The sequence below is a fragment of the Glycine soja genome, chromosome 13 (assembly GCF_004193775.1).
Source record: "Glycine soja cultivar W05 chromosome 13, ASM419377v2, whole genome shotgun sequence".
Classification (NCBI taxonomy): Eukaryota; Viridiplantae; Streptophyta; class Magnoliopsida; order Fabales; family Fabaceae; genus Glycine; species Glycine soja.
In genome coordinates, this window is record NC_041014.1 from 22679826 (window position 1) to 22706954 (window position 27129).

General features: G+C 34.1%; 1 protein-coding gene across 3 annotated transcripts; it reads left to right on the forward strand.

Moving 5' to 3' along the window:
* The first annotated feature begins 10572 nt into the window (after positions 1-10572).
* On the forward strand, positions 10573-26837 carry LOC114382237. 3 transcript variants are annotated; one of them, XM_028341518.1, is made up of 12 exons: positions 11466-11577; positions 12361-12384; positions 12456-12694; positions 12861-13046; positions 15692-15844; positions 17932-18396; positions 19233-21524; positions 21648-21850; positions 21938-22093; positions 22638-22872; positions 24235-24542; positions 25905-26837. In XM_028341518.1, the coding sequence occupies exons 3-12, from the start codon at positions 12497-12499 to the stop codon at positions 26203-26205; spliced, it is 4497 nt and encodes a 1498-aa protein (XP_028197319.1). In that variant the 5' UTR covers positions 11466-11577; positions 12361-12384; positions 12456-12496; the 3' UTR covers positions 26206-26837. The 3 variants fall into 3 exon arrangements, with proteins under 3 accessions (XP_028197318.1, XP_028197320.1, XP_028197319.1); XM_028341517.1 differs by lacking the exon at positions 12361-12384 and having other exon boundaries at positions 10573-11577; positions 12418-12694; XM_028341519.1 differs by lacking the exon at positions 12361-12384 and having other exon boundaries at positions 11462-11577.
* Positions 26838-27129: the final 292 nt, after the last annotated feature.

Consider the following 27129-nt stretch of genomic DNA (forward strand, 5'->3'; position numbering starts at 1 on the left):
CATTGCAATAAATGTTGGGAACATTGATATCATGTCTTTGGGAATTATAAATGTTGAGATCCCAATGGAAGAGGATGGTTCCCATTCACGCAAACATAGCTTTCTATCTTATCCATTAAAAATTCAAGCCTTGACAAAGGATTCTTGAAGATTCATTGCAACACCATTATCATCCATATTCATCTTCTTCTCTAATATTGCTATGTTTTTTTTAATCATGTTTTTCTTGATTCCCTTACGTTAGTAATAATGAACTATATAAGAATCCTATGTAATTGAACCATCTTTTTATACCATAAATTTTTTTGAGATTGAGTGATCTTCTCTTAATGCTTTTATGCTAATAAGGAGTTAGTGGAATGATCTTAGCATTGTTTTTAATAAGGAATATTGTAAAATTAGTTGGAACTAAGATTGATTACCTTATTTTGGGATGTGTTTAGGAATAAAATTTCTTGATGCATGTGCTTTTGTAAATTTATGAACTTATGCTTGGATTAATTATTGTGAGTCTAATGAAACAGAGCACTAGGGTTAGTTTATAGGAGTAGGGAATTTGACTTAGTTTATTTTAGCTAATTTGAACTTCAATACTTGTAGATGAACTTGTGTTGAATTGGATGAGATTATAGAAGGAGTACCATGTAATGATTCGAAACCTAAACAACGCAATCAATCTGATGGCTACACTAGTTAGTACTTAGTAGTTTGTTTTGCTTGGAAAAAACCAGTAATGGTAATTAAATACACATTACTTTGCAAAAAAAAAAAAAAGAAATTATGTCGGGGAGAAATGAAGCTGTAAAGTTCTTATTTTTTACCAAATATACTTTTTACTTCAGAAAAGAATTTTTACTCTTCTATCAAAAACATATAAATAAATAGAATTTCTACTCTTCTTTTCCGTTAAACAAATAATACTCTTTATAATGCTTGATAGAGACACGCGGCATTCGAGGGGCAAGGCCATGTGAGCCACACATGGACTCTCACCATCTTCGATATGGTTGACTGTCATAGATATGTATACGATTGATGAAATTATGGTGCCCATATTCATGGTTCATTCCCATGTGAATTTCGTATAAATCGCAACTGGTGTTTTATGACCCTGAAAGAAACATAACCTTGTGAACAGACTTTGTCCAATACAAGTGGTATTTGTTTTTACGATTTCAGGTGCCAAACTATGTGCTTCTCTTAAATGTGTTATATTGTTATTGTTCTGTTATATTATTATATCATATTATATTATATACAAAGAAATATTAAGATGGACACACATTTAATATAAGTTAACACACACTGACACGCATATGATATAAGGTAAGGATCAAGTTGTTCTAAGAATAAATCTTAGTAAAGTGACTATTAAAAAATTCTTGTATGTTTGTAATAAGATCAAATGAAACCTGGAAGAATGACAATTTTATTGACTTTTTATGGAATTAGTTAAATCTATCAATCCAATCGTGGTGTTGAAAGTTCATTGCGGAGACGTATGCACTTAAAAACCTAATTGATGTATACTACGTTACAATATTTTATGATTTAAAATATAAATAATTAAATTTCTACCATTAGATTAAATAGAAAAATATATCATCAAGATAATATATATGACATGATTCAATAGTTAGATGGATAAAAAATAATTTTTATAAAGTTATTAAAAGTATCATTTTACGGAGTTTATCATCTAGTATAAATGTATAGTTTGATTGTCTTTATATTATAATAATAATAATAATAATTATTATTATTTTATAATAATAACAATCTCATGAATCGCGGAGACGCCGAACATAATCTTGTCATTTTGTATGATTAAGCTCTAAGTGATGATTGATTAAGGAAATTACAAATTACTAATGAATAGCATTTTCTCAAGTTATGTCGGCATGTTGCCAAAGAAAGAAAACTAAGCATGGCGTAAAGTTCAAAGTCACAAACAAGTAGGCATCTCTAAGAAGAAGAAAATCACGCGCACGTTGAGTGAAGTTTCTGAATGTACATATTATAGCTAGATTCTCCATGTCATGAATTATTGAAACTCCACATAATTATGTGTCAAAAAACCTAAACATAATTATTATCTTAATATGGTTAGTTATAGTTTAACTCCACGAGGTTAGAGTTGGTTTTCGTCAGAATCAGAGTCAGTAAAGATAACCCAGTCAATTAATTTGGACGTATTGCAATTTGATGCTCCAATGGGAGATATAGCAATCTAGTTTAATTATAATTATTAAATACTTTAAGCCACATAGCTAGAAGTTTGTATTATGCTCTCTTTCAAAAAGATTAGCCCTTAATGATGCGAACATTAAAAACATCGTATTTGTATAAAGAGACAAACGAATAATAGACTGAAGAAAAATAGAAAAAGAAGACAAGTCAAGAATATAAAGTACGGTTTATCATTCCAAGCGAGGGAAACATGTGCATGCATGGTTTAAAGTTTAAACTAAAATCTGAACGGGAACGGGGATTGTTGTTGGATTAGAAGTCTCTTTCCCATGTGCTTGATGTTACTGTTGAATGTTGTTGATCAATCAGCATCGCTGCATGCAACATCCCATCAGCTGATAGCATACATTTAGCTTTATTGGGAACCCATTAAGCGGAGTTTTATAGGCGACTATATTTATATTATACCTGAAAATTTTGGATGCTTTCATATATATACACAGGTATGGGATCATTGTTGGATTAGCAATCTCTTTTCCATGTGCTTCATGCTACTGGTTATTATTAATTAACATCGCAATAATCTAGGTTTTGGAGGGGATATATACATTTTTTGTTTGATAAAAATATCTTTTTTCAAAGGCAATTCTAATCAACGTATGATTATACCATATGTAAATACTTATTTTTCAATTGAGATTTAAATATTAATTTATTAAGTTATGAGAGACTAATCTCTTTTATTATATCTAAATCCCATTGATGCAGGTGATGATAGGTAACATGCTGATAATATTGGATGGTTTCATACACTATTTGGAGCCGATCAATGAATTATATATAAATAAGCTACTATACACACGTATATGTTAATTAGTTCGTTGAGAATTTTGTTTCTCTGGATTTCTCATTATGACTTTAACTATGAGTCATAGACATGGCTTACTTATTAACTGGCTTAATAATGAAAAATAAGCATATATCTTAGATGCTTTTTGACCTGCATTTAGTTAAAAGTTAAAGTTAAATTATTTCTGTAATATTTGAGTTGGATGTTCGATAAAAATAATTTTTTTATCAATTTTTTTTATTTTTTAGTCCAACTCTAAATTAATCAAAATTCATTTTTTTATCAACAAGAGGGGTGAAGACAAAAAAAAAAAAAATACGCAGCTTTACTGCTGGGGAAGGTTGTTATTACATATTAAGAATGAGATTATTTACTTCACTCAGTTGCCTACTTTAAAACTATCACGAAGATACTAAGATAAGATATAAATACTCATGATTTTTTATTTGTTGGGAAGTGTTGTCAAATCTGCTGCCTCTTTGCGGTAAGAAAGCAATTTTTTTTTCTTTAATGTTTCCATTTGGTAATTTTTGGGGGAAAGCGTATGAAAGTGAAGATATAAATCAGCATGATATATATTGTTTGCAAAGGGGAGCTACTGCAGTACTGTACGTCTCCATACAACTGCATGTACCATGTATATACGATGTACCAGGACAATCAGAAATTTATTCTAAATTGTATTAGAAAAAAAATTATATATTAACAGTATATAAAATTTTATATAATTATCCAATCATAACATATTATATAAAGAATTTACTAATTTTTAAAATAATTTAACTACTAATTTATAATTTAATGATAATTTAAAACTGTTTTATACTCTTGGTGCAAAGTATAAACACATTAAACTCATTGTATTATGCTTTGTTTTACATCTGGAATTGAAATTAGGCATCCGGTTTGAGGATAAATGTAAAAATAACTAAAAATATAAACTCACATATTAAACATTAGACTCCCTAGTACAACTAATTGACTGGCACATAAACAACGTGAGTGAAAACTGAAAAATATGGATATAGTCTCCACTTATGGAATATATATTTCTTATTTGACTTGTAATTTTAGCGACTTTAGTTCTTAATATTACTTTACCTAGCTAGATAAAGAATGATATACCGGATATATAAGGCTGAAAATGAAAGAAAAGGATTTGGTCAAAACCAATATGATTACCATTTTAATTTGGATTGTGATACAATATTTGATTACAACTGGAGCCGCACGATATCTCATCATGTGCTACGATCATATCAAATATCAACGTAGAAATCTAGATATGCTCCTAGTTTCTACCCTCCTTTGTTTGTTTTTGAGGAGCCTCTACCACATATATTCTAGTTTTCAATTGAAAATAGTTTTAGCTTATCAACTTTGCAGTAATAAACATTGCATTTGTGAAATAAGACAAGAAATGCGTATTAGAAAAACAAGACAATATATGGATATCAAAATATGGTTTTTATACATGATTATGAGTGAAACACTAGAATTATGAGTGAAACAGAGCATGTGCTTGATTAAGACATGAATGGGAATCCGCGCATGGATCACTGCTAAATTATATCTTTCATGCGCTTAATTATATAGTTTAATCCATCAATTCAGATGAATCAGAATTCAAAATGATTTGATTGATTAGCATAACTACTTGACCTATCATAAACCCGTTTTTTCCTTAATATATAACAGTCGCTTCAAAATGAAAGAGCATAAAGCAAATTAAGCTCATAATGGCAATATTTCTCATATAGTAGTTCAAAAACAAAATATAAATTTTAAAAATACTACCAGTTTTTTGTTACATGAAATTAATTCGATAGTTTTAGCTTTCCGATTTGCGTCTGGGTATAGAGCGCGGAATATGCTTGCATGTTGTATGAATATGAGTTTTTTCAGGATCCTATTCGAATCCATAATATTCATATGATTATTGCTATCATTAATTAAGTGGTCTAATTTTACTTTTCGTGTTTTAGATTTTATTAAAATATTTTACAAGAAAGAGTGAAGTAAGTAAAACTCAAACTTTAAGTTCATTAAAAAAATATTTACTTAGTTTTAACAAAACAAAAAAATCTCACACATCGACAAAAAAAACTTCATATATTAGAAAAAAAATCTAATAAACAACTTTATTTAAAGTAATATTTTTAAAAAATAAAATTAATCATATTTTTAGTTATTAAACTTTTTTAAATTTTACTTTTGGTTTTTAAACAAAAAATTAATCATTTTTAATTCCTGATCAATTTGTTTGTCAAACACATTTAGCTAATAAAAAAAATGATGATGTGACATGATATTTTAATTTTCTGACGGTTTTTAATCCCAAAAATTACATGAAAAAATATTTAAAATATTTAAAAACTGTCAGTTGTTTCCGAAAAACTTTAAATCTGAAGAAACAAAAATCAAATCATATCTAAAACCCACAACAAATCAGTTACTCCTAGGGAGCAAGAAGCACAAGTGCAGCGGAGGATGCCAGTGTTCACGTAAGATCCGGATGGTGTGGTGGAGTTCGCAAAGGGGCAGATCTGGTTGATGACGACGGTGGGGTTCTAGGACAGCTGCTTTGCATTTCCGGCCGCGTCGCCCACGCCGGTGAGCTTTGCGAGAAATCCCAATTAAACTCATCGCGTACTCCACTAAATTTGTTGGTGCGTTTTGTCTAGCTTTTCACCTTTTTAAGGCATATGCAAAAATCTCAACTCGATAATTCCCCCGTAAACCATATTTCAAAATCGTAATCCCTATATTCTTGCTGCATCGGTGAATTAATGAGCATAAACCTTTGTTTCATTATCCTCATCATATTGTATTAAACCAAAAAGCCACAATACAATCATCAATAGAAAACAACAAAGAATGAAAAATAATAAATAAAACACCGTCGATAGATTCTCTAAACCCATATTTGAACTTTATTTCTTTTTGTGATGAGGGAGGCACGAAGGAGGTGGCACCTTGTGAGCAACAGTGTCTTGAGGAGGGCTAGAGAGAAGGGAAGGAACTAGAAGTCTCTCATTAGTACCAAGAGACACACCTCATATTAAGAAGGAAAAAATATTAAAAAAATTCCTGGCGGTTTCTTATCCCCCAGAAATGCACCATTATAAAAACATAATAGTGTATCATCACTTAACAACACGATTTATTGAAAGGATTAAATATGTGTGACCGTGTATGCAAATCAATGTTGCCTAGTCTAACAATGCTTAACATATTTCAAGCGAAATTTTATTGATCATTGCAATATAAAGGATTTCAATCTGAAGTTCCCGCAAATAAATATAGAGGTTGTTTCCCAAGAACCACCGCTCTTTGTAGGCACCATCAACAATAACGGTCAGCATTATTTTCTTTAACAATAATTTCAAACGAAAGAAGTAAAATAATTTTTTTCTTCCTCTTTCATATATGTTCACAAACACATGGTGCTGATCATCACCTACCTCAACCCCAAACAAAAATAAAATTTTCACACAGAAATAGGATCCAAGCCCTCTCCCACATCTCCAATAGTGGAAGAAAAATTATTTAAAATTCAAATCCAAATAACATGACAACAAGAACAAAGCACAAATAACAAATTAACGAAATAAAAAAAAACCCTACATAATGGAGATGAGAACCAACCTTGTATGAAGATGGTGCGCAATCTGAATTAAGAGAGAACGAAGGTCGTATCCACCGTGAGAGTCTGCGATCTGAACAAGGTCATAGCCAGTGAGAGTCTGCGATCTGAACAAGGTCATAGCCAGTTAGAGTGTGCGATCTGAATGAAAGTTGTCGTGACTATGAGAGAATGAGAATGAGGGTCTAGAAGTCGCAAGGAGAGAGGGAGGACCAAGTTGCAGAAATTGAAATTCTCTCGTTTATCTATTTTTTATTGATTAAAATTCTTTGTTAAAATGACATAAATTTAATTTCTCTTTAAATTATTTATCAAAACATGTAATTTCAACTTGAAGTATTTTAATTACATGATTAAAATGAATTACTCTATTAAAAATCACCATCCAAATACACTCTTAATTTTTTAACCATGGGCCTAGATGATGGGTTTGGGACAAAGTAGGAGTCATCCTAGATGATGATTGCTTTTTCCAAAGCCAGCCAATGCGAAGATTGGGTGATTTTGCAGAATCGTGCTACATTGTGTCCGGGGAGAGAAATAAATGTGATGCTTTCAGTAGAGTTCAAAAATTAGTTGTTTAAACAAAAATGTGGGTTCCAAAATGGTTGTATTTGGTTTCATAAAGGAATTTTCATGAGGATAAAAAAACGAAAATGCATCATGGCTCATTGAGAACTTGATTTAAGAATTTGGGAGAACAATCCAATTGCAATAGCAAATAATTAAAAATTTAATATCTTTAATAGAGTGAAGAATGGAAGGGGAGAAAAGTATGAAGAATTTTAAAAAATGGAGAGGGAGATGTAGAATGTTTTAGATGTTAAAAATTATAAAAAAAAGAGAGGAAAGGAGGTGTGTTTAATAACCATGGGAGGTTTAACCGTTTAAATAAAAATTGCCTTTTTAAAAGGAAACTTGCTATATTTATTTTCTTTGCTTATCTATTCCTTTTTTCAATTTGTTTTTCATAAATGTCATCTTAAAAAAAAAATACATTTCTGGAAAAATCACCCACCCCCCCCAACGCTGCACCATGGCGAGCAAGTGTTGGAAGAGAAAGAAGCAAGCAAAGCTGAGAATGATGTCGTTTCCGTTTCCGTCAAAGAATGAGAATCCTAACCACCGAGAGATCATGCTTCATACATCATAGCTACCTCCTCCATTCTTCTTTGCATTCAATTTTCTCACTCTGGGACAAAATCTACACACAAAGTCATTTCCTTATTCATATCTCTGATTCTAGGGATGGCAATGTGGGCCTCGACCTTGCAGATTGGGCTACGCGACTCAACCTGCCAGCTTGCATTGGCCCACGTCACATAACCCGCTAACAATGGGGCAGATTGGTTGATAGGTTTTTAGGTTTTGGATTGACACTTTGTATTTTTTTTCAAAATGTATAGCATTATTCAAAAATAAAAAGTATATATTTGTTCATTTGTTTTTATATTATTTTATAAATTCAATTTCTCCCATACTTATTGAAAAATTTGTATTAAAATTAAATTTAGAATAAACAATTGATATACTTTCCATTCTCTAACTAAATTTGTTCTTCTTAAAAAAACTAATTTTGTTCATTTGTGTTAATTTTTTAAAATAAAATATTAATTTTTTTTTTTAATTTCTGGGGGCCGCTCTACCAACTCACCCGTAAGCGGAACACTCCAAAATTTTCAGCCCAGCATAAGAAGAGGAATCAGCCCGGCCCATCTCGTTTTTGGCAGACTAGTGGTGCCTACTTTGTCACCCCTATCTAATTTCTTCATTCACCTATCCATTGTTCTATGCTCCTTCATCAATAATAAGCCATGGCCTTCACTTCCACTCACTTTTTCTCTACTCTCACCTACATGTAACAATCTCTATCAGTAACCACTAGCTAACCACCATTCCACTTTTTCGTTCTTCCTCTTCGAAACCCTAACGCTTTCTTGCTCTTGGTGTAGGTTCGCCTCCGCACCAATGGCTGCAATGGCTGGCCTTCACCGCCGTCCATGTCGCTCAATTTGCAGCGTGTTCCCAAGTTTCGCAAGGGAAACTGCAAGAAAGGTGACATGTATGGGTTCGCGCACAACGTTTTCTAGTGCTGGCTCCAGCGGTTGAGGGTAATGTTGTTGATGGAGATGGAATAGGGAGTGGTGGTGGTGATGGTGAGGGGAGGAGGGTGGGGATGCTAGTGCCGAAGGGTAGGGAGGTGAGGGAGTGAAGGGACAAGGAATGGGGGAGGAAGTGGAGGGAGTGGTGGTGGTGGTGGTGGTGCTCGAAGGTCGTGTTAAAGGGGGCAACGATGGTTAGGGAGTGATGGCTTTCTAGGGTTTTGAAAGCCAATTCGAGGTGCAAGGCTTTGCATTCGTAGCCCGTCACGGAGAGGAGGAGGAGAGAGAAAGAGAGAATGGTGGAAGCCATTTCTTGTGTGAAGGGAGTGTATTTTTTAAAAGAGGACATTTTTAGAAAATAAATTTAAAAGGGAAGTGGATAAGCAAATAAGGGGAATAGATATAGCAATTGCTTTTAGAAGACTTATTCTTTTGGCATCTCCTTTTTGGACTTTACTTTACACCTTTTCTTTTTTGTTATTTCTCATACCTCTTTTCCTTCTTTTTTTTAATTTCTCATACTTCTTTTCCATTGCTTGTGTGTAGGGAATGTATTTTTTAAAAGAGGACATTTTTAGAAAATAAATTTTAAAGGGAAGTGGATAAGCAAATAAAGGGAATAGATATAGCAACTGCTTTTAGAAGGCTTATTCTTTTGGCATCTCCATTTTGGGCTTTACTTTACACCTTTTTTTTTGGTTACTTCTCATACCTTTTTTCCTTTTTTTTTTAATTTCTCATACCTCTTTTTCCTTTGTTATTTTTTATTTTCTAAAAGATTTAATTGTCAATTTGATCCCAAATTTTAGAAAGGTTCAATTCATCTTAAGTTCTTAAAAATGAATTAATTAAAGATTAAATTAAACCATTTAAGATAATTAGAAATCAAATTGATTCAAACTTTATGATCAAATTGATTTTTTTTAAAATTTGGGGATCAAATTGATTCCTTGTAAAAACTTAAAGATCAAAATAAATATTTAAAATTTAAAAATTAAATTAAATCATTTAAAATAATTTAAGAACAAAATTGATGATTAAACCTTTTTACAAAATACTGTTAAATCTCCGTACTCACCTCTCTTAAGTCTTGTGCCCCTTCCTGGTTTTGGATGATGTTTCACAGTCTTGGTTTCAGAAGTTTTAGCATTTCCCTTTCTATAAATTCACTCATCCAGTCATCCTTCACACTTCATTTTGTTGGATGTTCTTCTTTGTGGTTCTATTAGTTAATATTGTTTTTTTTTTCCGAATGTTCTATTAGTTAATAGATGTTTTTCTACAAATACAAAAAAATTATTTAAAAGATAACCTCTCGTAATAAATACTCTTATATACACGTAAATTTAAATATCAAATTCTAACCAATAATCACATATTTAAAGAAGATAACTACTATCTCCATTTTTTTAATTTGTTGTATAAGATTGTTTTATAGAAATAAAAAAATATTATAAATTTTGTTGATTCTAATAAAATAATTGTTAAATTTTTTATTTTACCTCTTTTTTTCTACTTCACAGTAAGTATATGTATAAATTAATTAAGGATAAAAAAATATATACATATAATTGATAAAAATAATAATTAATATATCTTAAAATTTTAAAAACGACAAGAAATTTTTCTAAAAATCTGACCATTAAAAAAGAAACGGAGGAAATACTTGTTAATCATATATACTGATGGCACATTTTATTAGAAAGTAATGGCCTACCGAATGCGCGCGCGCATGGCGGTTGATTAGAAAAAACGTCGGTTATAAATATTTATGAAGTGGAACTTGAATCCAATCGAGATGAGTAGATAGTAGTGATTGAACCATAAATAATTTTTCTTAACAAAAAACAAAATGGAGCAATCTAGGCGATGGCAACCGATAGACACGTGATAGTGTCCCGTCGTCCGTCGACGTTCACCATAGACTAACGGACAACGAAATTTGGACCGTTGAAGCCTCCTCCTCGTTGCGGCGCCGTTCACCGGAACCATATCATATGCACCTCTCCTCTTCCCCTCATCTCCCACCTGTCACCAGAACCATATGTTACGTGATTCGAAGATTAATGCAAAATTCTCGAATCAGTAACCATGATGGTGCTGGCGCTAACTTCCTTTGCACCCGCGGCCAAACCCTTTCGATTTCGACCCCGCTCGTTCTGGCGCCGGAGGCTCAAAATCAATAACTCTCTGCCACTGCCTTCACCCGCTCCCTTCCAGAATCTCTTCCACAGCTTAATAACGCACTTCCCTTCCGTGAATTCGCTCAATTTGATTACTCCCGCTCTCGGCTTCGCTTCCGGCGTCGCTCTCTCCTCCTCCTCGCGCTCCAATAACTATTCCTCCGTCTCCGACATCGGCGAGTGGCTCCTGTTCGCGAGTCCGACGCCGTTTAACCGCTTCGTGCTACTGCGGTGCCCTTCGATATCGTTGGAGGGGGTAGAGGACCCGAGTGCGAGGCTGGTTAGGGAGGAGAGGCACTACGTGAGAGGAGGGAGGATTCAGGTTCGGAGGGGGAGGGAGAGGGAGAGGGAATTGGAGGAGCTCGGTTATCAGAGGGTGTGTGTGAGTGCTGCTGATGGAGGCGTTGTTTCTTTGGATTGGCCTGATAACTTGCACTTGGAAGAGGAGCGTGGATTGGACACTACTCTCTTGCTCGTTCCCGGCACGCCGCAGGGGAGCATGAACGCCAATGTGAGGTTGTTTGTGGTGGAAGCTCTCAATAGGGGGTTCTTCCCTGTTGTCATGAACCCCAGAGGATGCGCTGCTTCGCCTCTCACCACTCCCCGGTAACGTTAACAACTCTCTTCTCTTTTTAATTCTTGTTTTATAGGCTAGGGTAGCTAGAATAGAAATTCATTGTAGCCAGTTTTTGTGCTTAATGGTATGATATATTGTATCAACGGGACCTCGTATATATTCATTTGACATGCTAGTAGGAATCGGTTCAGCGAAAAACAAGAGGAGTGATAGCATTAGCAACACCCTCTCTACTCTGACATACTCTCTATTGTTTTAAAATTTATGGGAAACTGCAAAGTCGTAAATAGGACTCACTATATATGAAGTGACACTCACTAAATTTTATGATTTTCAATAAATTTCAATAAGTTGCACAGAGTGTTCAAAAGAGTGTATTAAGTAGCAGCATGTTCCTAGCATTTCTCAGAAAACATATCTTATTTTCACATTGGACAGTTCATGATTGAATTTAGCTCTCCTAAATTGAAGAAAATTTATAGCCAGCTGGGATTTTAACAACTACATAGTTTGTTATACATTATGCTTTTTAATTACAATCGTAACAGTTGTTGATTTGCTAATCAATAATTATGCTTTCTCTATCCTTTAATCAAGTGTACCCTCACTTTAGAGAAGCTAAATCCTTCATAGGGCCTTACTATTAGGGACAGGGGAACTGCTACTCTTCCTTTTCATCTTCCATTCTCAACCAACCAACCAAAGGATTATCTACTTCTCTGCCTTCTTCCTTTCTCTTCTTTCTCCAATCCTGGTATTGGGAATTTGGTTGTTTCTTATAATTGATTGGGAGTGCCTTTTTCACTTTACAGACTTGTGGCAAAGATAAGACAATGGTAAGGACTTCTCAACTACTTCATTTTCTGTAGGTTATTTACAGCTGCTGACAGCGATGATATCTGCACAGCTATAACGTATATCAACAATGCAAGACCATGGACAACCTTGATGGGTGTTGGCTGGGGATATGGTGCAAATATGCTGACAAAATACCTTGCAGAGGTTGGGGAAAGAACGCCATTGACAGCTGTCACATGTATAGACAATCCTTTCGATTTAGATGAAGCTACAAGGTCCTCTCCTTATCACATTGTTACTGATCAGAAACTCACTGATGGACTGATAGATATTCTACAAACCAATAAGGTAGATTAATTGCTTTCAATCTTCACCCACCTGTTCCCCTTTTCACCTAGCCTGCATCAAGATGTCCCGTGCAATCTGTTTTTGTAGACATACATATTTGATTTGTTATACTTCAAATATCTCCTAACGCCTGCACTTATAACTTAGCTACACACTAATTCTGTAGGCACTATTCCAAGGCAAAACCAAAGGTTTTGATGTGGAAAAAGCCCTGATGGCAAAGTCTGTACGTGATTTTGAAGAAGCAATATCTATGGTATCTTATGGGTTTGGGGCTATAGAAGATTTTTATTCAAAATCCAGCACAAGAAATATGATTAGGGATGTTAAAATTCCGGTTCTCTTTATACAGGTACACATGCCACTATCTCAGTTAAATCCCCACTTGATTAATCACATCCTGTGCATTTTTTCTAAATATTAATTTATTAAGTGCTGTATTGTTTTGGGAGGAATTTGTATACTCCTGATTATCCATAACATGCTGCAGAATTGTCTGCAATTGTATTTTAATGCTTCATGACTGGTAAGATAGTGAAACAATTACAACTTCCTTTAGGTGTATTTCCCATTTAGTTCTCCTAGTTGCTTGTTCCTCATGACTTCTTGTTGTGGTAATCCTTAGGGCACTATGGTTTGCAAGAGAAATATATTATAAGCAATACAATCTTGATTTGGCTTCATTGCCTTTGATTGTATTTTTTGTTCAATAGTGATATACAAAGTTTAGAGTTTAGAGTTTAGAATAAGAAAAAAATGGAAAAAATTGGGTAAGTCCAAACCTTTTATTCCACATTTCATTTTTCTTGACAATAGTAGAACAAGTTGAAGCAACATGATTTGGAATAGAAATACAATTTAATTAGAATGCACTGATAGTGTAATTTTTTTTACACTGTCATTCAATCACATTGTGTAATTTTTTATTGACATTGTCATTCAATCACATTTTTTTACATTGTCATGCAATCACATATTGTCACATAGGGTAAGTTTGTTGATTTTTATAATAATTACTTTAAAACTCATACTTAGGAGATTTCTGATTGAATGATTATGTATAAAAAATTACACTGACAATGCATGAAAATTAAGCTCATAGAAATATGCAGCAGAAGTAAATGTTCAATTTTAGTTCCCTTTGCAATCACTATACTCAGACACCTTATCCTCCATACAACACAACAATTATCACAAGAAAGATGCATATTACAAATGTTGTCTAATAATTGTTCAACTGAAAGAAGATTCTCAGAGTCCATAGTTTTGGAAATTAGAATAATATCTCCAACAGCAGTAATTGGTAGTGTTTCCATTAGCAATATGGACATGTGCTGACTTCTGAATCATGGTATGGACATAAAGTTTTTACAAATTTACTGAGCTAATCATATGATTTAATGCTGCAGAACCAATAAGCCAAGATTTAGATGAGAATTTTCTATTACCTTGAAGTACCAAAGTTAAGAAGGATGAAAATAGTCATCTGTTGCACCATTTCAGTAATAAAAACTATTGGTTCAGCATTGTTGTTGACTGCAAAAGTAGTTGAGGTCCTAGCTGTAATCTGACCAGTAGAAGAATTGCCCATAATAATGGCTTGGAAACAATAGTCTGACGAGTTTGGGGATAAATTGAACTTTGAAGACATGTCCTGGCTTCCAGAATTTATTGGTACGATTTGTAGCAATGTCCCCATTATTTTGCAAATAAACACTTCTCTTACTCATATTACTTTTTGAGCCAAAAAAGTCATAGGTGATGTTATCAACTTTTCGTGTTCAGTAGTGGCTTGGGTAAGAAGTCAATGATCTTCATGAAACATCTCACCAACACACACATCCAAAGTAGGAGGAAGATGACAACTCATCAAATTAGAACAGATATTATCAAAATCTTGTAGCAGTTTCATAAAAAACTTAACACATTTGCTAACCTCATTAACAGACAAAACTTCAAAAAGAGAATACTTCCAGATCGTTAACACAAACAATAGTGGAAAATTCTGCCCATAAATTAGACATGCTTCCCGGAGTGTAATTTGCCATTTTACACTCCAATTGAAATCCTATAGTTGAATCATTTGATTACAAACCTTTTCTAAATATTCCCACATTGTTTTTACAGTTTTATATAGGTATAAATTAAAAACATGCTGGTTATCAGACAACCCAATAATCCAAGACATCACCCTAGCATCTTTGACTTTCTATCAAGCATATTTTTGTAGCATCTGGAGCTGGAAGAGTGTTATCTCTGTATGCCCCCATAATTCCTTTCCAGCATCAAACAATTGCAAATGGAATTCCCAGGTTGTGTAACACTTCCTAGTTATTTAACACAAAATTAAGATACTACCAGCCATTTCAAAGTAATGAAAAAATTCTACAAGATTCATGTGTTTTCTCTCCACCAGAGTTCAAGAAATTGCTCAGATCAGATAACACCCATAAAACATATAGAAAGTAGAAACTAGAAAGAACCTAGACAAAGGAGACAACAAACAAAGAAAGAACACAAGCAATTCCGTTGACATTCCACTTGCACTTCTTGCAGCAGAGAGAAGATTAAGATCTTGATAAGATACAATTTTGACTGAATGGTTCTATTGTCTCTAATTGTATTATTATTCAATATTAAAGGTTAGACTTGTTTCTTTGATAATATACAGAGATGTCTTGCTATGCAAACTAAATAAAAACAAACTGTGAAAAATATGAGTAATTTGACTTATATATATTGTAACAACCTTGCTTCTGCGTCTCTCCTCTCCCTCTCTCTTTTCTGTAGGATTGACAGTGCTTAAGAAATCACAAATAATCTATAAATCTCAGTTCATGACATGCTTTAACTGTTTAACATGGATAAATGTTCTCTATATGAGTCCATTTTTTATTAAACAATGGCATTTTCATATTGTTTGTTGTTTGCTAAGTATTAATTCCTTTATGCAAGCATGCAAATGCAAAAAATCTTATCAGTTGTATATTTTATCAGAGTGATAATGGGATGGTTCCCGTATTCTCAGTTCCACGCAACCTGATTGCAGAAAATCCGTTCACAAGTCTTCTTCTATGTTCTTGTTTGCCTTCAAGTGGTACTGATACTGACATGTCTGCTTTATCATGGTGTCAGCTTCTAACAATTGAGGTAACTATTTCTCTCTATCTAGTTATGGATGAGTATGCCTTATTTGTGTGATTGTTCAAGTTGGAAATTCTAGTCCTAAAAGTGAAAGTCTTTCCTTGGGCCATATCTATTCTATTTACGGATTCTAAAAATTAGACCGGACTGGCCAGTTAGACTTGTTAGAAAATATGAGAAATATTTGATGATATCATTTTTATATCTTTTGAACATTTTAGAGTATCTTAGATGATCTTCTAGGATTTATTCTTCTTTTATTGACCAGTTTGTTTAAACTTATTTGTTGAAATTAATAGTTTTCTGTTTTTTAATGTGTTTGTCTAAACTGTTTCTGCTTAAAAAAATAATAATTTTCTGCTTATTTTAATAAACAAATCCTATCTGTTTCTTAAAAAAAATGCTTATATAGAAAACACTTATATTTTATGATTTGTTTCCTTATTTAATTAGGATCTTATTAGAATATGATTTATTAGAATCTAATTTATAGGCATATCATACTGTGTATATAGAAATAAGATCTGCTATAAATATTTGTATTTATTGCAATCAGTCTATATAAAACGGGCTCCATTGTGTAGTTCAGACACACGGTAACTATTCTGCTACCGAGTTTCCTAAAACAAAAATATCAGAACTCCAACTAGTCACCTTTGTTTGGTCATATCGGATCCAGGGAAATATAGGAGGTGGGTTGGAAAACTAAACTACCTCGTAGTCACTCGTCCAGACATGGCTTTTGCGGTCAGGGAGGTAAGCCAGTTCTTGAACTCTCCCTGCCAGGATCATTGGTTAGTTGGCAGCAATTACCATAGTTTTAACATTCTTGGTGATTAGCCAATACAATGCTGCATACTTTTCCTCAATTTCACCTTGACAACAAGGTGCATGCTTTGGGGATGCAGGGGAGTATTGATAGCAGACCTCTTATTAAAAGCGTCTATGTCAGGAGGGATAAACAAAGGGTGAAGTGGAGAAATGATACAAATGTGAATAATCATTGAATGGCTGATTGTACAAGGGTGGGTAACTACCTAACAGAATAAGTAGTATAAATTAGAGGAGGGCTTAAATACACTTTTTACATCCAACTTTTCATTTTTTTTTTCAAATTTTACTCCAACAAATTGATTTGGTACATTTTATCCCTTGCTTTTAAGATATTTACCAATTTTAACTTTTGTAATTTGTTTGTTAATTTACTAATGAAGAGTTGATGTGACATGCTAACAATATTTCCTTTTTTACCTCCAATTTTTTACTTTTTAGTGAATTTTGTCCCCAACTTTTTTTACTTTTATACAAATTTTATCCCTAGTTTTTCATTTTTTTTATGAATTTTACCTGCAACTTTTGCATTACTTATTGACTAACAGTTAACAGACAAATGAATGACAATAAAATTTGTAAACTTTTTAAAAGTTGGGGTTAAAATGTGCTAGTTTAATTTGTGGGGGAGAAAATTTGCTAAAAAAAGTTAGGGGTAAAAAAGTGCAATTAAGCCTAAGAGGAGAGTTTTTCAAAAAGATGAAAAAAAATGAGCGTATGAGGCAGGGGAATTGGGATTGAAGTTGAGGAGCGTGTGAGGTACTCTTGAATATATCTCAATAGTGTAATTCCCTTGCTCTAGTTGCATTGGCTAGGGTATAGCAAAATAGGTTTTCTTCATTTCATTCATGAATTGTTTCCCTAACCCCAGTTGAATCTAATAGATTCAGCCCCAGTTGATCCTCAAAACCTTAGACATATATCTTTACGTATTCAATGGTTGGTTTAGTTTTGAAAATGTTGATTACTCGAATAACTTTAACACAAATTAGTAAAACATTTAAACAATTGAAAAACCCTAAAAAATATCATGATGTTAAATTCTATAATTTTTTATTTATGAGAATTTGTTTCACATCTTTTTCATCTCGATCTATGGGTACATAGCTTCCCTGCAAAACCTATATAGCTAGGTTTATTAGTTCCCTTGATATGTGAAGTAAAAAATGCTCTAATCATAATTAATTTATTTTTTATTTTGTTGAATGTGAGGTTTTCAAATCTATTCTTGCAAGTGATAATTTGACATGTTATATATGCAGTGGCTCATGGCAGTGGAGCTGGGACTCTTGAAGGGCCGTCATCCTCTTCTGACAGATATAGATGTTACCGTAAATCCTTCTAAAGGATCAGTTGTTGTAGAAGAAGTAAGGTCAAATAAGGATGCTAAAGTTGGCACACTGTTGGATCTTACTCGGTCGGGTGCATTTAATGGGTACTCAGTTGATCCCACTGAAGATTTGCTTGGAGAAAATCAGAATGACACTGGCCTCCTATTTAGTTCCCAACAAGGTCTAAAACAGAACTTTGAGCAGGATGATATGAGCTTACAGGTAAAAGATGGTCCATTACAGAAGACTAGATCCAGTGATGAAGATTTAATTGAAGAGAGGAATGTTGTCTCGGTTGATAGTGAACTTGGTCAAGTTCTACAAACAGCACAAGTGGTAATAAATATGCTAGATGTTACCATGCCGGGTACTCTAACAGAAGAGAGGAAGAAAAAGGTAGAGCACAAAGTCTTGTTGCTGGGTGTCTTTTTTAGGTTTGGAGGTCTTGTTTCTTGTTCTTTCTTCTATTAGTTTTATTATCTTGTGTGCTAAAAGAACAAGGAAGAGGGAGAACTTACAGGTTTGCCCTCAACATGTCGGCCACAGGGGTGATGGGGTGGGGTTGAGGACTACGGGACTAGCATGTTTTTGTGTATATTTATTTGATAAAATAGATTGCAATAGATTTTTGAACATCCATCCTCTGGTTGGAATTTTTCTTTTAATCTTATTGAAGATTTATATCATTTGGATTTTACTTATGATCCTTCATGTTCTTTTCTTATAGTCCTAGTGAATATATGTGGAAAGGAAGGGGGAGGGAGGGGGGATTAGTCAGGAATCTTCTTTAATTGTGTCGATTTCTCAAGAAAAACATTTTTAAAATGAAATATTTATAATTTGGACTCTACACTTTATATCATGTAGCTGCTGCTGCTGCTGCTAAAGAGATTTTTCTTTTCTTTTTTTGTGGGGCTTCAACTATAATAAGTTCACATCTTTATTATAAGTTGTTGGCTTCTCAATTTTTGTGAACTGTGTGTGTGTGTGTGTGTGTGTGTGTGTGTGTGTGTTTCATGCTGTTAAGAGTATGTAAATACATTCTTATTTACTGCAAGTTTTGTTTGAACAAGTTGTCTTTAGTCTTTATTTATCCTTAAATCTTTGGCATGCAGTCACTCAATTTTCTTTATTCTATTTTTAGTATTATGTAACATCTGAAATGGTTTATCTAGATTTTTGCTTAGTTTTAGCATCTTGCAATTATGGTGACCATTGTAACAAACTTCCAGGTGTTAACTGCTGTGGGTCAAGGAGAGACACTCATCAAAGCTTTAGAGGATGCTGTTCCAGAAGATGTCCGTGGAAAGTTAACAGATGCAGTGACTGGAATTTTGCATGCAAGGGGCTCTAAGTTGAAGATAGATAGGATTCTTAATATTTCTCAGGCTCCTGAATCCTTATCAGGGCAAAAGAACCAAGAAAAATTCAGAGTATCTAGTGCAGAAGTTATGGTTGAAGAACAGCCCTCTGTGAATCAGATGAAAAAGACTAGTAGTCCTATAGATGGCTCTGATAATGCTCCAGATAGCATTGACAAACTTGCTGAAGAAACAGAAACAGAAGTTATTCCCATAGAGAAATCACCAAATTCTACAAATTTAGCCCAGTCTCAAGAATCAAATGATGAAGTTGGTTCTTCTGGTTCTTTAAGGAAGGAAACTGACGAATCTAATGATAATAATGACACAAATGAGGAATCAAAGGGAAAAGCTGTTCCTGATGTTGGTCATAGCAAGAACGGATTGGAAACAGGTTCTAAACCATACTCTCCTGGCCATCCTGATGGAGCAGGTGGCTTTGAATCAGCAGCTGTGGGTGAGCAGAAAAGCCAAAACAGTGGAATAGCTCAAACAGACCCAAAGGAGGAAAACACTATCCTGAAGGATGAACAGAAAAGTCAGGATTTTTCTGGCGATCATAGTAAAAATACTTCAACTGATGCAAAAGAAGGACCCTCTTCACCTTCTATGTCCTCTGAGCACCAAACAATAGAAAGGGAAGGTAATGATAATGAGAAAAAAGATAATAAGAATACGCATCATGTTTCACACCAGACCAACTCTAATAATTTAGCTTCTAGTGCCCCTGCCTTCAGTGTTTCTCAAGCATTGGATGCCTTGGCAGGGATGGATGATTCCACCCAAGTGGCTGTTAATAGTGTTTTTGGTGTGATAGAAAATATGATATCTCAGCTTGAACAGAGCTCAGAGAATGAAGACTTCAAGGATGGAAAAGATGTTGAACAGAAGATAGAAGAAAAACAAAAAACTAATTGCCAAAGAAAGGATTCCAACACATCTGCTGATCCTTCAGTAGATGATCACCATAATGATATGTACTTGAATAATGGTTCTTGTCATACAGAGGAACAAGCAGCTCAAAGTCTTGGTGAAATTAATGGGAATGGTATATTCAATGCTAAAAGTTGTAACTCTAATGATCACCTAGTTCAGAAGGAAAATAGTACAAATACTCAACTGATTGACAAAAGATTTCTCATTGGTAAATGGGATGGACACAGACACATGGATAGGGTGCCAGAGTTCATAGCTGGTGGTTCATACGGGACCCCTCCTTACAATGAAAATTTCCATAAATATCTTGTTTCAAAGATTCCTATCAAACCACTTGATTTAGATACAACAACTGCATTATTGCTTGACTATTTCCCAGAAGAAGGTCAATGGAAACTTTTTGAACAACCACAAAACATGGAAATTGCTTCTTCTCATACTGAAACTAGTGAAGAGGCTGGGCCCAAGGTGAAGGCTCCCTCATCTGCAAAATCTTCTAATGCAGAGCAATATATTGAACCACTATATGTAATATTGGATACTGAAAAGCAACAAGAACCTGTCAAAGAGTTCATTACAACAGACACAGAAAACAGAATGACTGACATAAGTGATGACAGGTCAGATGAATTGATGCAATTTGTGAAACACAGAGTGTTACATTCTTTGAAGATGGAAGTTGGTCGCAAGCTGAATGCTGCTGAAATGATAGAAATGAAGTCAAAGCTTGCTGAAGATATGGAACACGTGGCAAATGCAATTTCACAAGCTGTTGTACATAGCAAGGTGCAACAACTATATACTGAAAGTCAAGGTCATAATGTTGAGGGTGCTATAGAAAAGGTAGGTACTCTTGAAGGGGAGCATGTCATTAGTGTAATTTCTTCATCTATTCAGCAAACAGACTGCCTTAGAAAAGTGGTTCCTGTTGGTGTTATTGTTGGGTCCATCTTAGCTTCCTTGAGGAAATATTTTAATGTCACTACACTTCAAGATGATCACAGAAGATCTCTGATCCATGATGATGAGGAAAAACCTAGTACAAAGAATTATGGCAATGAAGGTGTAACGGATATAGATCAAGTACCTGACGAGAAAACTAGTTTGGACCATCCTATTCAGACAGAGACAGTAGAAAGTGCATCAAAAGATACTGGCAAAAATAATGTCATGGTTGGCACTGTTACAGCTGCTCTTGGGGCTTCTGCTTTATTCATGCAACAGAAGGTATTAGTCCAATCTCTTCAGATGGGAATGGGATGAATAACAGTTTACTACTTTAAAATTAAACTGCCAGTTGCATGTAAGCAGAGTTGTCTGAGTTTTAAACTTAAAATTGCTCTATTCCAGGATCCCCAACAAGAAAATGAAACTGCTGAAAGCTCATCCACATCTTTGAAAATGAAAAATCGCCATAAAAAAGAGCCAGAACGGCTTCAGGAGGAGGCCTCTGAGAAGAACCAGAATAACATAGTCACAAGCCTTGCTGAAAAAGCCATGTCAGTTGCTGGTCCAGTTGTACCTACTAAAGATGGTGAAGTGGATCAAGAAAGGTCAGGACACACATTTTACCAACATGCAAGCACTCCATTGGTTTTCTTTTTCTCTAATGATATAACACGACTTCCCTTCATGAACAGACTGGTTGCAATGCTAGCTGATTTAGGACATAGAGGTGGCTTGTTGAGACTAGTTGGAAAGATTGCTTTGCTATGGGGTGGTATACGTGGTGCAATAAGTTTGACGGGCAGGCTTATCTCATTCTTACGTATTTCTGGACGCCCTTTGTTTCAGAGGTAACTTGAACTGGCAATGTTCATTTCATTCTATGTTACCCTGTAGTGCTAATCGTTCTAGCCTTTCCATTTTGAAATTACTGGTTGAAAATAGAAGCTGCACTGATTTAGCAACAATATATCATAGCCTGTTGAATTTCGAGCGGTAGATTTAGAGAAAAGATAGAATTTAGAGAATGAGAATGTTTTCTTATTCAGTAAGAAGGAAAAATAAAAAAAGCTTCTCCATAAGCTAAAATAAGAATGCATATTAAAAATCAGTTCTATTACAAGTCATAGAGCTTATAGATAAATCTATATTCTATTCTATCATTTTTTTTACTAGCAGTTAGGGAGTTAGTCCTTGCTTTTTAGAGAAGTTAATATGAGAAGCTTCTACAAATTAGCGTATGCATAAACTAGTTTTAGCTTCTGGAGAAACTTTTCATTTTTCCTCCTTATTTTTTTTCCTACAAGTACTTACTATCTATATGCTTAATGGCCAAGAGAGTGTAAATTTATATCTTTATATATCTCTCAAACTTCACTATCTTTTCTCTTCTAGGATTTTTGGGTTTGCTGGCATGACCCTTGTTCTATGGTCTCCTGTTGCTATTCCATTGCTTCCAACAATTGTTCAGAGCTGGACAACAAAAACTTCTTCCAAAATAGCTGAGTTCGCTTGCATTGTTGGCCTGTACACTGCAATAGTGATACTTGTTATGTTATGGGGGGAAAGAATCCGTGGATATGAAAATGCATTTCGACAGTATGGGCTGGACTTGACATCACCACAAAAGGTAAATGTTTGAGATAAAAACTAATGGATTAATCTAGGAGTAATTTCAGTAGAATATATTGGAGATTATCCAGATATTTCTTTGAAGTTACTCATGTTTTTATCTTTTCTTTCCTTTTTTTTTTTTGAAACATCTATGCTAAAATTGAAATTACATGTAGTGCTAATTCATTATCATAGATAATATCTACTAAGATGTAGGAAATGACAATGAAAATGTGCTATAATTTGCTTTGAGGAGAGGGGAGTGGAGGAAACACTTGTTACATTTGAAATAACTACAGGTTAGAATGTAGCAATTGGCAGTGATATGAAAATGGTTTTAAGGCCTTTAGACAACTGATGCTTTTAGTTTTAGTGGCTATTAGACACAGTATCTGTTTGCAATACAGAGGGGGAAGTTTGATTATATGTTACCATATATTACTATAATGGATGGTGTTCACGATTTGTAGTGTTTCTGTGTTGGAACTTCTTCTCTTATTTCATAATCCTGTGTTGGTAAGTTACCTTAAACAACTAAGCTAAAATTTGTTTTCAATTATGGCCTCTTATTCCATATGAAGGGATTTGATGGTTGTTAACCAAAAGATTAATCTTCCTTTGGCTGGGTTTGAGATCTGTTTTAAGCGTCAATTCCTTCCTCTATATGTTTAGCACTAGAGGTTAATCTTAAGCCTTTTATTAAGCATTAGTGTTAAAGCTTTGTTCTCCAATGGAAAAGAAATTGACCCTATTGCCACCAAGCCACTGGTCATTTGCATAAAGGGTGTGCTAGAGCATTAAAAATCATTTTCAAAACATGGACTCTTTTGTTTTTGAATCATAGTATTTGCGTTTTAGCTATTTTTGATAGTGTTCGAAAGACATACAGGGAACCCGTCAATTCCTGTGGTTTGTGTTTAATAGATAAACTAAGATGATACTCGTTAATAATGATTCCTCATCTGCATTAATTTAGATGAGATTTATTGTTAATGCACAACATTTATGTTATACTTTGAATTGCAAAACAACAGGTAACAATGAAGAGGAACATCATGTATAGGGGACTAGTAAAAGACATTCTTCCCTACTATAAATGTCAATTTTAGCTTTCTTATTTTTTCCTGAATCTGTACTATCATTTACTTTACAATTTACTGAGTATGCAAGTGATTATAAATCTTGCTATGTGTTGCTTGTCTCTGGTTGGAATTAATGCTCTGGTTTCCCTTTGGGACATTCTTTTTGCTCCAATTTTTGTTTGGGAAAGGGTGAGGAGAGCTTCAGGAGAATATGAAATTTTTATTGAATATATTCATTAGCATTATTTTTGTCTACTTGATTCTTAAAACAAGCTAATTTTGGATCCTTGCTGCAGCTATTTGAGTTCTTGAAAGGCTTGGTTGGTGGGGTCATCTTCATTTTTTCAATCCATGCTGTGAATGCATTACTTGGTTGTGCAAGTTTCTCTTGGCCTCATATTCCAACTTCTTTAGATGCCATAACTTGGCTAAAAGTGTATGGACATATGGGTCTGGTAGTTGTTCAAGGAACTGTGATGGCAAGTGCTATTGCAGTGGTGGAAGAATTGCTTTTTAGGTCATGGTTGCCCCAGGAAATTGAAGTTGATCTTGGATATCATCAGGGAATTATCATTTCAGGGCTGGCATTTTCTTTCTTGCAGAGGTTTGTCTTCTTTTCTGGAATCAAAACCTTTGTGTATTGTGTTAATAAATTACAGCTTATAAATAGGTATGGCCTGATTCATTTCCAGCCACACGGTAACTTTGATTTGTTATAAAAGGTTCATACACTTTTATGAAAACCAATTTTTGTTAAATAGTACTGCTGACTACAGAAAAGTTGGAATGATGTGATTTTCATATAATAAATTGAAGTTATGTGACTCTTCATGACTGCACTAGGTATCTAAAATAGGGATGTTGGAAAAGCCGCCATAATTGCGGACACCCCTTAGCCCACCTTAGTTGTGGCCACTTTGGGGGTTGCTTGAAGTGAAACCTTGAGGGTGGTGGTTTAGTGGTTTAGTCCCACGTCAATTAGTGATATAGCCAAAATAATATATATAAGTGGGGGACAACTATCACCTTATAAACCAGTTTTATAGGGTTGAGTTACGCCTATAACCACACTTTAAGAGGGACATTTTCCATAAACAAGACTCACTCAAAACACTTAATTTGTTTATTGCGTTTAATACACTAGTAAATTCATTTGACACTACCTTTGATTGCACAAAACATAAAAGAATTGTTGTCTTGGCTTAAGTTTTACCTATAGTTTTTCTCAGTCTCCATGTGTCTCTAGTGCTTGGGCTACCCTCCATCTAATCTACTATTACTCCTTATTGGAACTTCTACATGTTAGATTTTATCTTAAAATCACTTGGCTTTAAGTGTAATTGTCCAACAGATATATAAGTTACACCTCTCTCTACAGATGCCTGTCATAATAGGCAATGCCTACCAGAATAGGCAATAGTCAATTCACGAAAATGAACTATAAGCTTTGATATCTTGTTAGATTTCATCTAAAACCAATTGACATTAACTGAAGTTGTTCAACACATATAAGCTGCACCTCAGGAATTAAGGTAAGCGATATGGAATTTCCTAACAATACAAGTCTTCTATACACACAACTAACTAAATAACCTAAAGCAAGTTTCTATCAAGAGAAATGGAATGGTAATTAATTAATGATTGATATTATGCAAATTTATGTAAGATAAAATCACATGAAACTAACATTACTATATAAAATAATGCTTCCCCAACCCAAAAATCCGTAACTAGAGGATATAGCCTGATTTAAATATCTTCACTATTTTATGTAGTTGTTGGTCATAGCATTCTTTCCTAAACTTTCTCCTCTTTTATATAGTTCTCTTCATTCTTTGAAGTGAGATGTGTCCTTATAATGAAATATCTCCTTTATTCTTTTCTAGATTTGTGTTTATATTTACCAGACTAGATTATAATCCACTCTCATTCTCTTTCTTATCTTCTCTTTTGGTGGGGTTTTCAGGTCTCTGCAAGCAATACCAGGACTTTGGCTTTTGTCTATGTCTTTGTCAGGTGCCCGACAGAGAAATGGAGGTAGCCTCTTCATCCCTATTGGGCTACGCACAGGAATGATGGCATCCACTTTTATGTTGCAAAAGGGTGGCTTTCTAACATATCAAAATAAGGGCAACCTTCCTCTCTGGATAATCGGGAATCATCCTTTTCAACCATTTAGTGGTTTAGTTGGTTTGGTATTTTCTTTGTCATTGGCAATACTTCTCTACCCCAGACAGACTTTACAAAGAAAGGAAGCTCAGGAATAAGTAGAAAATTTGTTAGTAATATCATTACAGTTATGAATTTGGCGATGCCGTTGTGTTGATATGCCAAAACTAGAGTTAGCCAGTCGGGCATTTTGATTCTATTAATACACTGTACAAGTTTCTCTTGTACTGTTAATTGGGGAGTAAAGAATGAGAAGACAGTAATCGAGGGGCATAAACGAAAGGTGAAACTTAGGAACATTAAAGGCTTCAATTCTGAGTATCTTGTAAATTTCTCATTTGGAACCTAGAGGCAGGCATCAGTTATGATGTGAATTTTAGATTTATAGACTATAGGTACGGTGTACAAGGTTGATTTTGAAAGTAGAAAGTTACAAGTTTGTAAAGAGATTTTTGTATTTTATTTTTGTACTTTCTCCGTCGATCGAAGTGGACAGTAGGGTTACTGTAAGTTTTGCTTGTTGTATCACTATTTAGCAAAACAGAATATGATCATTATGATGTAGAAGAGCTAGGATATAGGATCAAGTAGGTATCAGTTTTGTTTTGCTCCTCTTTTCTCTCTTAAATTTACCCTTTTCAGAGGCATATATATTTATATTGTAATACTAAAAATGTCTACAATGATTCATGCTTACTTTTATGACATCAATTCTTTCTTTTGATTTAAAGATTCATGTCTTTATGTTAATTTTTTATGTTGTATTATAGTCATGTATCCAATGATTTTGTAGACATTTGCCATGGCCCCATGTCCATGTCCTTGTTATAACACGATATCCTGTGTTGTATCTGCACTTCCTAGAAATCTACTGTAATAAATTTTTTTTTTTATGATGATTGGCTGGTGTTCAAGTCTATTTTGAAAGTTGGGGCCATAGTTTAATGTTACAAGATTCCACTGAAGCAAGTACTTGTGGTATAATATATGCTATAATTACCTTGTTCGTTTTAAGAAAATAG

Bases quoted from the DNA above. Each gene is read 5' to 3' on its own strand.
- LOC114382237 (XM_028341517.1), top strand. From the start codon at position 10,880: ATGATGGTGCTGGCGCTAACTTCCTTTGCACCCGCGGCCAAACCCTTT. The intron at 13,047-15,691 runs GTACACATGCCA...ATATTTTATCAG, and splicing joins TTCCGGTTCTCTTTATACAG to AGTGATAATGGGATGGTTCC. The intron at 22,873-24,234 runs GTAAATGTTTGA...TCCTTGCTGCAG, and splicing joins ACTTGACATCACCACAAAAG to CTATTTGAGTTCTTGAAAGG.